At 64.9% G+C, this 13,733-nt stretch overlaps 1 protein-coding gene across 1 annotated transcript in view; it reads left to right on the top strand.

Moving 5' to 3' along the window:
• Positions 1 to 13,733, top strand: part of LOC111156985 (calcium/calmodulin dependent protein kinase II beta) — a 77,706-nt gene that overhangs the window by 37,209 nt on the left and 26,764 nt on the right. Inside the window, exons 3-4 of the mRNA XM_022518167.1 lie at positions 5,334 to 5,393; positions 11,539 to 11,593. Of these exons, the coding sequence (XP_022373875.1) occupies positions 5,334 to 5,393; positions 11,539 to 11,593 (115 nt within the window). The remainder of the gene's footprint in view (positions 1 to 5,333; positions 5,394 to 11,538; positions 11,594 to 13,733) is intronic.

Raw genomic sequence — 13,733 nt, forward strand, 5'->3', positions numbered from 1 at the left:
CAGGGCTCCTTGGGGGTCCAGCGGCTGCTCTCTCAGCCCCTGCTGCCCGCCGGGCTGTGTGGGCTCTTGTGTGGGATTTCATATTCCACCCAGCACAACCGCTGGGTTTTCCCAAGAAGTGGCTCACTTGTCCTAGGCCAAACCTTTGCGCGCGGGGGGGGCGGGGCCAGTGGGACGCTGGCAGCTCCTCCTGCCAGGTGGGCCCGTCTCCCCTCCCATCCCTCCTCCGCCCACACCAGTGCCTCGCGGGCGTCCGTCTGCCCGTGACAGCTCTGCTGCTGCTCCTGGCAGCTGGCGAGGGGCCAGGCGCCCACGCACGTCCCTCCTGTCCCCCATCTCCTGGCACTGCCCCATCTCTACTCTGAGTCACCCACAGCCGGGGAGCAGGTGGGGGCTGGGGGGATGGGTGTCAGGGCTTTGCGGGCCACATCCCTGAGGGGCCGTGAGGAGCCCACGGTCTGGGGTCACGTCCTGGCCTTGGGGACCAAGTGCCTCTGGGCACCTGCTTCCTTGTCTGGGACTGCCAGTCACACTGAGTGCGGCAGGAGCCACAGGCATCCTCTCCCACTTGTGGGTGCAGCCTCCCACCTCCCTCAGCTTCCAGACTCGGCCTGGGGGGCCCCACCTGAGGTGGCCCTGCCTGAGGGAAACTCTGCCTGGGGGAAACCCTGCCTTGGAGGTCCTCCCTGGTGGGGCCCTGCCTGGGGGAGACCCTGCCTGGGGGGCCATGCCTGGGGGAGACCCTGCCTGGGGGGCCGTGCCTGGGGGAGACCCTGCTTGGGGGGCCCTGCCTGGGGGAGACCCTGCCTGGGGGGCCGTGCCTGGGGGAGACCCTGCCTGGGGGCACTTGCTGTGTGGAGCTGGCCATTTCTTGGGGCATTATTGGAATGAGGGTGAGGCCTGCTGTGTAGTGGAGCAGGTGGCTCCCATGTGTGACGTCGCATGGCAGGCACCTGTCGCTTCCTGCCCCGGGGCCGCCCGTCGCATGGCAGGCACCTGTCGCTTCCTGCCCCGGGGCCGCCCGTCGCCCTCCTGGCTCGGTAGTGACAGCCCGGAGCAGCCCCTGCCTCCTCCTGCTCACAGGAGGCTCCTGAGGTCCGGCAGCTGCCGCCCCATGGAGGGTGTGCAGGGCTCTGCTGCCCCCTTTTCCCAGCTCCCAACCTTTGAGCCTGGTCGCACTCACCTTGGGAACACTGAGAGCGCAGGGCGGGCCTGGCACAGGTGTGGTGATGGAAACCCAGGAGGGTTTCCTGGCGGTGCAGGCCATGGGCTGCCCGTGGCAACCTCACGCGTGCACGCGGCTGGGTCTCAGACAGGCGGCAACGGGGTCACAGCTGTGGTCTTGTTTTGCTGCGTTGGACACACTCTGTCGTGGGTTGTAAGTGAACACTGGTCTTATCTGTAACCCTGCCTCTCTGGTTGGAGAACAAAGATCTGGTCTTCATGGGCACAGCTGTGCAAACGTGTCTCGAGTGTGCGAGAGGCATCTCCAGCGGGCACAGGCTTGTGTAGGGTGTCTGAGCTTTGAAGAGACGGTTGAACTCGGGAGTCCCCAAGCACTGTGACAATCGCGTCTGTCCCCCGCGAGGGCGTGTTCCTCCAAAACCTCTCTCTGGTGTGGGGGGGCCCCCTTGAGGCTCCTGCAGGGCCGCATGAGGCCCTCCGCCTCTTCTGTCCCCGGGGCTCACAGCACGGCTACACCTGCTCCGTGTGGCCTGGACCTGTGTGCAGGCCCGGGGTCCCTGGACACAGTCCGTGCTGGCCTCCCGCAGGTCTTCAGGAGGGAAAGGGGCAGAGGGACTTCCCCCCAATGAGCAAGTTTGCCCTCATTCCCTGGGACCTCCACTCCTGTCCCCATCCTGTCCTGTCACCCTCAGGCTCGTCCATGGGAGGCCGCAGGGGTGCTGTCCCTGGGGCCGGTGCATGTGGAGGGTGATGCAGGTCGGGCCGGACATGGGAGACTGGGGAGAGGAGGCCGCCCTATGGGGCCGGGACACGTGGGGTGTCAGGCCAGATTCTTGGGGCTCTCTCGACCTTAGCGCAGGCGCTGTGTGCTCCTGTGACGTGTGCCAGCGTTCCGTACCAACACGCTAACCTGGGGCAGCGGCAGATGCTGGGCCACAGGGCAACTCTGGGTGCCCCAGACACATGGGACAGCTGGCCACAGCTGTGGAAGGGCTCTTTTGAGCGTCGTGGCCAGTGTCAGCTGGCGTGGTTGCTCAGACCTCGTAGCCCTCCAGCACTGGCAGGTGCCTGGTGAGGCCCCTGGGCAGGGTGGGCAGCGTTTCAGCTGCATTCCGCCCCAGGCCTGCTCAGTGATCACTGCCATGGTGTCTGAGGTCCCGCGGCCAGAGCCCCGAGAAGGAGGCAGAGGGTGCAGCCGTGAGCAGGTGCGGCGAGGTCCCGGGGCCGGTCAGGGGTGCTGCTGCCCGTTGGGGAATGGAATGGGCTGGGAGCACCCTTCTTGGTCCAGGTGAGCGTTTAGGGCCGGGACGTGCTCCTCATGGACCAGACTCGGTTATATTTGACTCACTTCGCCATGACCGCAATGGGGTTCTTGATGCAGAAGTTAAGTCATAACTCGGGCACCGCTGCGGGAAGGGATCAAAGGCTGAGGGCAGAGTGGAGCACTGACTCCGTGAGGGGGACAGCCTCCCGTCCCCGTCCCGTCCCAGCTCAGGGGTGTCGGCTTAGATGAGCACTTTCCAGGCAGATGTCGCCGTGGCAGGTTTTTGGGGTATGCCCTCATTAATCAGTGGCTTTGTGCTTGTGGGAGATGGGATCAGACCCTTTTTTAAAAACAATATTTTGCCTCATCATAAAAGGAACATGAGACTGTTTGCAAGTTGGGGGAAAATGTAAAGAAAAAAGTAATTTATTGTTGAATGATCCCATGCTTCTGCTTCTTAGGGGGAAACGCGGTCACGGTCTGGGGGTGGGGTGCACGCTCTCACGTGCCTGTTGTGACTTCATGTCAGAGCCTCTCCCCGCCCCATGAGGCTGGCCTAACAGCAAGGGGGACAGCCCGCCCGGAAGGTCAGTGACCTGCTGGGGCCACGGGTGGGTGCGGGCATGCGGCCCATCAGCTAGGCTCCCCTTCCCTCCCCTTGCACACTTGGGAGTCGGCCAGTCCTAGGGATGGGGCTGCGCCCTCAGGGACAGCTTTCAGGAGGAAAAGACAGTCTCTCCAGTTGCGTATTTCTGAAAAGGGGATTCCCACGTGCATTTTCCTCCTGTCTCTATATATGAAAACGACCCTGGCTCCCTCCACCCGACCCCCCTGAGAGCTCTCCCTGCCTCCGCCCCGGTCCACACGCGGGCGGGCTTCCCGGTGTTATCCACACATGGGGGAGGCGGCTCCGACGGTCCTGGGACGGTTGGCAAAATTGGAACGTGGACGGGTTGGTTCCTGTTCTGTAGCGCGTTCGATGTTCTGCACTGGGGTCATGCCCGAGAGCGCCCTCGCTCTCAGGACACGTTCCTGGGCTGTCGCCTGGTAGGAGGATGGGGACCTCGGGGCTTCTCTCAGACGCTCAGAAGAAGTGTGTGCGTATGGAAGGACAGATGATGCACAAGTGTTTTTTCTGAGGACATGGTAGTGTCTGTGCAACTTCCTCTAGGTCTGAAAACCGTTCAGAGTAGTCACTTAAGAGAAAGCCCCAGAAACAAAAAAGTGAGGCTGTGGTCGCCCCCACTGCACCTGCAGGTCTGGTCCTGGCCGTGGCGACAGCCCCTTCCCACGAAGATGGGGGATGAGATGTGGCCCCTCAGCCACGTCTTGCGTCGTCTGTCCCGAGTTTCATCCGATGGCAGACGGGGATCCATGCTGTGTGTGTTCTGTTGCGATTGTGTTGGACTCGTCCTTCCGGACGGTGACGCTCAGACCCACCCCCAGCGCCTGCTGTCACAAGCACTGCTGGGTCCTTCTGGGCTCAGCTCCCGCCGCGGAGGGGACAGGGTGGCACCTGGGCATGCTGCGCCGGGGGTGCAGGGGAGGGAGCGCGGGGTGGGGTGAGGCTTGGGCCCTCTGGCCAGCGCCCACCTGCTGTTCTGCCAGAGCCCTCCCAGTGCCAGGGCGCCTGGCCACACAGGGCTGGGGGGCTAGCGTTTCCGGGGGCTTTGGTGCTGGGAGGAGGGAGGGCCGGCTGGACCGGAGGTGTCCCAGAGAGAGTCCTGTCTGCAGGCGTGACATTCCCGCTCATGAGAAGCACAGGTGTGTTCACAAGTCTGTCCGAGCCCAGCACTGGCACGTGGCCCAGGGAGAGCCTACCACAGATGCGGCAGCAGGCTCCCTTCCTGCAGAAGGGCCTTCTGGTGCCCGGGTCTGTTGCCCCCAAGCCCAGGCAGGGCTGGGGGCCAGCAGGTGTGGGGAGGGTGCGGAGTCGCCTGCTCATTTGTCATACCTGGCAAAGGCCGCCGCATCCACCAGGATGGGCCAGTGGCATGGACCTGCCGGCGCAGCGCCATGCGCCCCACACCCTTGCTCTGAGGGGCTCAGGACCCCTGGTGCCCCCCCAGCACATCCCACCTTGCAGCAGCCGCCGTCCTGAGTGGGGAACCCCCTGCCTCTTGACGGTCTGGCCCCAGTGTGTGCCCAGCCACCTGTGTGTGCTGACCTCTGAACGAAAGCACATTTTGGGTCTCCCTCTGTGAGCCGCTGTGCCCCGGCCTGTGTTGGGGGCTGCGGTGCTGCTGTCGCCGGAGGCCGCGTGCTGTTGTGCGGCCATAACCACCTTCATTGTGCCTTCTCTAGTCAACGGAAAGGAAGGTTTTTCTAGTATTTTGCTCTTAAGGTCTCCATTAAATTTTAAAATCCTCCTGCTACCCTGATTGTCTGGCATAGATGTTTCTGGTGAGTGGCTCAGTCCTCAGAGAGCCGGCCTCTGGAACAAGAGCGCTGGCCTCGAGGGGCGGCGGGGAGCTGGGAGGGCTCCCGAGACCCTGCCGGCCGCCAGCCCTGCCCAGCGACAGCTACGTTCTGCCAGCCCCACGGCCACTGGCGGACACGCTAGGCTTCAGCAGGAGGCTCCAGGGAGTCTGGAATTGGGACACGGTGAAGCATAGATGGGCTCCGTCAGCTCTGCCATGACATGTGCAGCATTTTCTCTTCCTGGACTGCCTGGGGCTCCCCACCTCTGCCTCTCTGGGCCTCTCGAGGTGAACCCCTGGCAGCCTCTTCCCGCCCTGGTGCCACCGGCCAGGGTCTCTGGGCGGTTGGCCGGTGCGTGCGGAGGGAGGCAGTGGGCGCCTCCTCGGGCTGGGGCGTGTCTGGCAACCTGGTCTTGGCGGTGCTGGGGCACGGGGCGTCACACTGTGTTGCTCTCTGTCTGCAGATCACCAGAAGCTGGAGAGAGAGGCTCGGATCTGCCGTCTCCTGAAGCACTCCAATATCGGTGAGCTCGGGCGTGGGGCGGGGCGCCGTCTCTCTGCACCCTGGCCAGCGGCCTTTCTGTCCCAGAGATTACACTGCAGAGGGACACCCAGAGGCCTCTTTTGCCTTCTCCATAGAAGTGTCCCATCCTCGGGCACCTGGCAGTGGCTCTCTCTTCTGACCTACAGGGGCCCTGGGGGTTCTGGGCAGCTGCCTGTGCAGCTCTGCCTGGATGGGTCCCAGCCTATCACTCTAACTTCCAGCTGGGATCCTGGCAGAAACATCGTGTGGTTTCAGAAAAGCCACAAGACAGTCCAGTTAAGAAGAAAAATGTTTGGGAACCAAAAACCTCAAAGGCCAGGCCAAGTGCCATCCTGGCCTGAGGTCTGAGGGCTCGCTCTGGAGAGCCACCGTTGTCCCCTGCTGGTCGTTGCCACTGTGCCCTGGGGGTGTAGAGCCTGGGGAGCCTGGAGTCATGGCCTCAAGGACAGTGGCCCTTTTCCTGAAAGCCCAGATCACCTCCTTGTGCACCCACAGGACCCTGGAAGTCAGCTTGGGCCTCCTGGACCGCTTAACCAGCACTCTCCCCTCTGGAGTGGTCCCTCGGGGGTGGTCCCTGCCTAGTGCCCCAGGGAGCAGGTGTGTGTGTCCATCTGCCTGCCCGGCCCCACCTCTGGCTCTGGAGGGACTTCCAAGGAGCCCCCTGTGGGAAGCAGCTAAGAAGCACAGAGGGGCTAGTGGGTTTGCTGCTCTGGGGGCACCCAGGGAGCTGGTCAGGTGGGTTCAGGGCCCCTCCTGCCACTATTCCAGCTCCGTTGGGCCAGGACAGGGCCCAGGACTCTGTTTAAAAGGAATGGCAGGTGGGGTGGCTCGGTCACCTCTGGAGCCCCTGGCCTGGGGGGAGGTACATGCCACTCCCAGCTCCCAGGCCGGGGCCTCAGCCGTGGGGAGCCCAGGAGGCTGTAGGAAGCCTCGGCCTCTCCTCAGAGCCAGTCCTGGGAGCTCCGCCCTGAGGCTGTGCCCTGCAGGACCTGTGGGAGCGGCGGTGAAGGCAGACCCCCACTTCCAGACAGTCCCCCACCGTGACCGCAGGCAGCTCCAGCCCTGGGCCCGGGCCGGGCACTTGCACTTGCAGATTCTCAAGCTGTGTGTGTTGGGCCCATTGGCGTGCAGGCTCCTGACTCAGAGGCCTGGTGTGGGCCCAGGAACCGGAACCTTCCCCAGTGAGCCTGGTGGTTCTGATGCCGACGTCCATAGGACCCCAGTCACTCTTCACTGGCGGGGTGGGGGGAGCACGTGGGCCACGGTGGGCTTCCGTCAGACCCTCCGCTGCCCCTCTGTTGCGCTCTGTGCGTCGGAGCCCAGCAGCAGGCACCAGCTCACCCCCAGCGCCACCCCTTGCCAGTCGCCTCCCCTGCATGTCTGAGCACCAGCCAAGAGTGGGTCAGGAATTCCCTTCTAATAGGGGAGGACCCCAGTGTTCTCTGGGTGGGTGTTTGAGATCTTCAAAAGACCACTCCTTGCCCTGCCTGGAGGCCCATGTTGTTCCGGGTCAGCTATGATCAGTCCCTGAGTCTTCATAGCAGCTTTATTCCAGAGCACAGGCGGCAGAGCCAAGACTGGGGGGGGGGGGGGCTGCAGAGAGAACATTCCAGAACACAGGGGAGGCAGAGCTGAGGCGAGGGGGATGCAGAGGGAACATTCCAGAACGTGGGGCAGGCAGAGCTGATGAGGGTGCAGAAGGAACATTCTAGAACATGGGGAGGCAGAGCTGAGACAGAGGTGCAGAAGGAACATTCTCTGAGAATACTCTGGGGAGTAGTGGGAGAGGTCTAGGGGGAGGTGAAGGGGTCCCCTTGCTCCCAGGCCTGGGTCTTCCCAGCCCCACTGTAGACAGAATTGTCCCCAGTGCCCCTGGGACAGGCAGTGGGACGTTGTTCATCCCACTGGTGCAGGGCAGGGGCTCTGGGAGGGGCTGTTCCTCGGAGCAACTGTGTTCAGAGCGTTGGGGGGGAAGGAGCCTCCGTTTCCCCAACTGTGGAGTGGAGATGGGCCCTCCAGGGAGTCCCTGGGAGGCCCTGAGAGAGGAGTCAGGTGGACATCAGGCGCAGTGAGCCCCGGCCTGCAGAGGGGACTCGGGGAGGCTCAGGGTCAGAGTCACGGCGGGGGCCCAGCCTTCCTGCGGACGGGCTGTTGCGGCTCTGAGCCCCCGCAGGGTCTGTGTGTGGCGAGCGGGGCTGCCCAGGCCACAGCTTCTGTGGCTCTTAACCCACATGAGTCAGTCACGTGTGCTGCATAACAGGCAGCAAAGCTCAGCCCACGGGCGCTGATTGTCTGTGGGTTCGAGAGCTGTGGGGCTGGGGGCTCGGGCCTGGTACACAGCCTGTGGGATCCGTGGAGAATGGCCGTGTGGGGCTCGAGAAAGCAGGACGGGCCTGGGCCTGGGCCTGGGCGGCAACTCCGGGGCTCCCGTGCGGTGTGGACACCGGCCCGAGCTGCGTCTGTGAAGGTTTGACTGCGTGTCTGGGGTTTGCTCGCAGGCCGTGGCTCACGTGGTTGCCGGGGTCTCATCAGGACCACGTGCGTGTCTTTAGCACATGGCAGGAGGTCCCCAGAGTGCGTAATGACAGGGACTCAGAGGGAGCCGGACAGGTAAGGGAGGGAGATTGAGAACTCTGACACCTTAGAGTGTGGGGTTCGGTGGCAGCGTGTGTTCACAGCGTTACATGGTCACTGCCACTCTCTGTGTCCACACTTCTCGTCGTCCCGGTCTGCGCCCGGGAAACACGACCTCCCATCGGCCGCCCAGGCCCGGGGAACCGCCATGCGCTGTGTCTGTGGGTTGGTTCCACGAGGACCCTCACGGTGGTGGGATCACACATTGGTCCCTTCGTCACGCTCGTTCCGCTCAGCGTCGTGCCCTCAGCGTCCGTCCCTGTTGAAGCGAGTTACGGGATTTCCTTGCTTTTCCAGACTCCATCATAGCCGGCCGTGTGGACGGAGCGCAGTCGGCCTCCGCTCACCTGACAGCGGACCCGAGGCTTCTTGCCACCCGTCGGCCTCACACACAGGGCTGCCATGGACGTGGTGGCGCTTGGGGGGTGGGCACCCGTGTGGCTCCCGCGCTCCCACCTTTGGTGACATGCGCAGCAGTGGAACGGCTGGCCGCTGGCAGGTCGGCAGGGGTCGCTCTGCGGGCCCACCGTGCTCCTCGAGCCAGGCTGGGGCCGCGCCACCGCCCTGCCGCACATGAGGGGAGGGAGCGACACTGTCCGCGCAGCAGGGGCCCATCCCTGCCGCGGGCACGTGAGGCCTCTGCTGACCTGTCACGCTGGGAGCAGGCTCCACGGGGCCAGCCGCCCGTCACCAGCCATCCGGGCAGAGCACTCCCCAGTGGGTGCAGGTTCTCCTCAGAGACAAGGGGGCTGCTGCACAGAGGACGCAGCTGTGTGGCCTGGCTTCAGCAGTGCCTTTTGTGGGGACGGAGTAGGCCTGGGTGTCTGGGATGCCTGACCCAGTGTTCGCCTCAGCCTCCTCCAACCCCCCAGCCTTCCCCACTCTCCCCCAACCTCCCCCACTCTCCCTCACTCTCCAGCCTCCCTCCAGCCTCCTTCTAGCCTTTCTCCATTCTCCCCCAACCTCCCCCCGCCTCCCCGATCTCCCTTCAACCTCCCCAGCCTCCCCTCAGCCTCCCTCCAGCCTCCCCTGAGCCTCCCTCCAGCCTCCCAGTCTCATCCCAGCGTCTCCCCAGTCTCCCAGCAGCCTCCCCACAACCTGCACTCAGCCTCCTCCCAGCCTCCCCCAGCCTCCCCCCAGCCTCCCCACAACCTGCACTTAGCCTGCCTCTGCAGTGACCTTTTCTCTTCAGGACCTGGCTCAGTGATGGCAAGTCTCCACCTTATGGTTTCTGGGGTGGGAACTGAGGTCCTTTGCTGGGTGGTTCACCCCTGAGCTGGGCAGGTGGGCACCATGGAGGACATGCCATGGGGGAGCTTCCTGCCTGGACAGTGGAGAAGGGTCTCCGGTCTCCTGCTGCTCAGCCCCGCAGCTGGTGAAGTTACGCATCTGGGCCAGCCCTCCTGCCGCAGGCAGCAAGGGCATTCCCGGGGCAGTCCAGAGGCTGCCTGGGAGGGTGGAGGGACCCGCCCCTGAGAACGCCTCGGCCCGGGACTCAGGGACAGGCCCTGGAAGAGCTGTGGCCCTGGCGAGGGGAGCGTCCTGGGTGCACCCCTGTGCCCTCTGTGTGGAGGCCCCACGGGGCTTTTGGGCTGGGCTCTTGGGAGTGCGCGGGACCGCGTCGAGGCCGCGCGCCCTACCTGGTGTCACGAGCGTCCTGCTTTACTTGGGCGGATTTTGCGGCAAGTCACTTTCGGCAGCCTCAGCTCTGTCGGAATCAGTCTGATATGCTAGATAGCGTTCCTTCTAAACTGTTAAAATAATGTGCGACTGCTTGTTAAATGTTAAAAATGTTTTTTTTTTTAAAAAGGGTTCAAGTGCACACAGCCTCCACGTCGCCCAGGCGCCCCGTGTCTCCTAGGCGAGGAGGTGGGACCCGCCAGCAGGCCTAGGAGCTCAACCCCCTCCCACCAGCACTGGGGGCCGGGGCCTCCTGTAGCCATCCTGGACTGCTGGGGATCCCCCAGGGAAGGCGAGGAAGGCCCCCAGGAATGTCCCTCTGGGGCCCCTGGGCCTTCCTTGCTCTGTGTGCCAGGGCAGGCGGCTGGGCCAAGGAGGCCACACCTAGAGGGGGTGAACGTCTGTTCCCTGCACCGATTTCCCAGACAGTCCTGGAAGGACGGTGCTGTGGGCAGGGCTCTGCTGGGTGCTGGGGAGAATTAGGCCAGCCTGAGGGCATCAGGGGTAGGAGGGAGGTCAGCATTGGCTTTGCACGCCCGGAGGTCTCCGTGACATCCCTGGGAGAGGGGATGAAGCCCAGGTAGCTGGCGGAGGCCGGGGACCCGGGAAAACCTTGCATCACAATCATGGGGCCAGAAGGAGGGGTGAAGCCGAACGGGGCAAGGCTGGACGCCAGGCCCTTGAGCAGAGCCACAGAGCCAGAAACGGGAGGGCAGCTGCCAGAGGAGCTGGCCCCGGAGTTGGCACGGGTGCCCCTCCCCGGTGACCAGACACCCCGACCTCTTGGGCAGGAGCCCGGTCTTGGTGCCTGACTTCAGCCTGGGTCAGCCACCGCTGCTGCTGGACTGTGCTTCCAGGCATGAAGACGCTGCCGGCCGGGCCCCCGGGAAGGTTACAGCGGGAGGAAGGAGGAGACCTGCAGGGCAGGCCACGAGGGCAGTGTGGAGGGCGCGAGCAAGGGGCTGCGGCCAACCCTCCTGGCGCTGACGGCCTGCCCTGCGGGGAGAGGCCCAAGGAGCCACAGCCCCGGGGGTTCCCAGCCCCACTCTGCACGCTGCTTGGCCTCCGGGGAACCGTGTCTCTTCGCTGTGTGCGCGGCCCCTCGCGTGCTGGTGAGCAGGCGGGCGCTCGGGGCGGCGTCTGCTGGAGGCAGGGTCTGGCACAGGGGGCGGTATGCAGAGTGATCCGTTCCTAGAGAAGCGTGCTGTTCAGCGTGGGGTGCGTCTCCGGCTCCACGGGGTGGCGGGCGCGCGCTGGCCTTGTGCGCTGTCCACTCGCTGGCTCCTGGATGCTGGCCGGCACCCTCGGGCTGGGCGCTGCTCCAGGCTTAGGGACGCGCACAGCAGGCCAGCCAGGCTGGGGAGCACCTGGGGCCCAAACCCAGGGCCCGAGCTTTCGGAAGTGCTGCCACACTGGACGGCTTTTGCTTGTCCCAAGAGGCAGGTGACAGGGCCCCCCAGTGCTCCTGTCCTGTGAGTGGCTCCTTTCCAGGGCCTGGTCCAGCGAGCCGCAACCCTAGGGCCCCACCCCTCCTGCGGCCCCCTGTGCCCTGGCTGGGGGCTGAGAGGGGCCCAAGTCTCTGTCTGGCAGAGGAGAGGGGACCTCGGACACCTAGAGCCCCCTGGATGTCCGCCTGGGATCCACGGCTCTCCCGTTGGGCTCTGTCCTGCAGCGCCACCCCCCCCCCGCACTGTGGGGAGCCCCAGGCCCTTGTCGGGATGGGTGGGCCCCCTCCATGAAGGAGGGGTGCTGCGTGGCGAGGGCGGGTCCTGGGCTGGGCCAGCCCCTCATGGCCTTTTCTGTCCCCACAGTGCGGCTGCACGACAGCATCTCTGAGGAAGGGTTCCACTACCTGGTCTTTGATCTGTAAGTGTCTGAGCTGGGGACGCTCCCCTGCATGGCTCTGGGGTGGGCAGGGGAGGGGCAGGAAGGGGGGCATCCGAGGCTTCCTCAGCCCCTGCCTCCCAGGCCTCCTCCCTTCCAGGCTCACCAGCACAGCCTCCCACCGGCTGTGTCTGGAGTCCCACAAGCTTGGGGCTGCCACCTGGGCCCTTCGGGCGGGGCGCAGGGGTGAGGGAGGAGAGGACCTGAGGGGCGGTCATGGCCCTTCCTTTGTAGGTGTTCCCTGGGGTCCTCATCACAGCCGACTGGCGTGAGTGTGTGTGTCCTCGTGAGCACGTGCGGTTCCTGGGGGTGTGTGCATGTATGTGTGTCTGTGTGTGTCCACGCGTGTGCGTGTGTGACGTCCGACGTGCGGGCTTTGGGGCCTCTGGTGCCTCTTCCTTCCTGCCTGATTCAGGAGCGGTGAGCTCATCCCCGTCCGTCCCTGGCCGCTCCCACTGTGCGGCTATATTTAGCTGCCCATGAGTCACTGCCGCTGGGGCCCTGGAAGTGGGTGGGCGGGGCCCTGGGCTTCGGGCGGCCCCTAGTGGCCTCTTGATGGCCACAAGGCTGGGGTGCTGTTACCTGTGTGATGGGACACCTGCCTGGGGCAGCTGCTCCTCCCTCTAAGACAGATGCCGCCATAGTCACGGAGCCCTCAGTGCCCTCCGGGTCCCGTGGTCAAGAGGGGCCGGGACTGTCCCTGCAGGGGCTTGGTCCTCTCTCAGTCCCCCAGTGTCCCACCAGACCATGCTCTGAGGCAGCCCAGGCTGGGCTGGGACACAGCTGTCACTGCCAGCCTGAGGCTGTGCCCTAAAGGTCTGTCCCATGGTCCCTGCAGAGGGGGACAAGCTTGCTGTACCCCCACCTCGTGTCCCCCCAGACCCACCCAGTGTCACAGAGGGTGTAGCGGCCATGCGGCTGGAGGGCGGCCATGCCTGGGCCCTGGTGGCAGACAGCTGGGTGGGTGTGATTCAGAAGACAGGAGGGAGAGAACGGAGTGTGGGTGTCGTGTGCACGCTCGTGTGCTCGTGCATGCGGTGCACGTGTGTAACTGCGTGTGTGTGTGTGTGTGCACATATGTAGGTTCATGTTTCTTGGCCTACATGACAGGCAAGTGTGGGGAGCCCAGAGAGGAGTACTTGGCGGTGTTTCTGGGGGGCGGGGCAGGGGAAGGGCCCAGGCCCTGCACGCCCTCCCTGAAAGCCTCTGTGGCCCATAGGCCTGCGGTGGTCCTGACCCCGCGGAGGCCTCTGTTCCGGGGCCTCAGGCAGCCGCTTCTGGGGTGGGCCGGGAGGGAGCGGGGAGCGTCGGATAGGCCCTGCCCCGCCACAGCCCCTCCAGCCAAGCAGCATCCCTCGCTATGTGGCACTAGACCCACTCCTTGCCTGGGTTGGCGCCACCTTCCAAAGGCCCCAAGTTTGGGGAAAGTGTGGATTCAGGAGTTGACAGGTTTCCCCACTCCCACCCCTGGGAATGTCACAAGGACTTGGGGACAGCCGCACATCAGCCATGTTGTCCCGCTGAGGACAGGGAGGACAGGAGGAGATGTTGGCCTCTGGGTCAGGTGGCCTCTCACCTGCATGAGACGCCACCCTCCCCCTGCCAGCAGCCAGGTCCCTGCCCTGCTGCTCTGGACCGCATGGCCCAGGTGCAGGGACCCGCAGGCCTATCCCCAGCCCGGTCGAGGCCTCCCTCCCAGGGGGGCTCCCCGGGTTTGGACTCAGGGTCTGCAGAGCCTCTCCTGGGAGTCTGGGTGCGGGGAGGTAAACAGTGAGTCCCTCTCCTGGGCTGGAGCCGACTGCATCTTCCCGCTCCGTGCGCACACGGACACACGCGCACGCACACACGGACGCACGCGCACGCACACACGGACGCACGCGCACGCACACACGGACGCACGCACACGCGGACACGCGCACACGGACACAGACACACACGCACGCGCACACGGACACGCGCACGCGCACACGGACACGCGCACACGCACACGGACACGCACGCACGTGCACACGGACACGCGCACACGCACACGGACGCACGTGCACACGGACACGCGCACGCGCACACGGACACGCGCACACGCACACGGACGCACGTGCACACGGACACGCGCACGCGCACA

This window comes from Enhydra lutris, unplaced genomic scaffold (assembly GCF_002288905.1).
Source record: "Enhydra lutris kenyoni isolate GAN:26980312 unplaced genomic scaffold, ASM228890v2 scaffoldscaffold51, whole genome shotgun sequence".
NCBI classification, from domain to species: domain Eukaryota; kingdom Metazoa; phylum Chordata; class Mammalia; order Carnivora; family Mustelidae; genus Enhydra; species Enhydra lutris.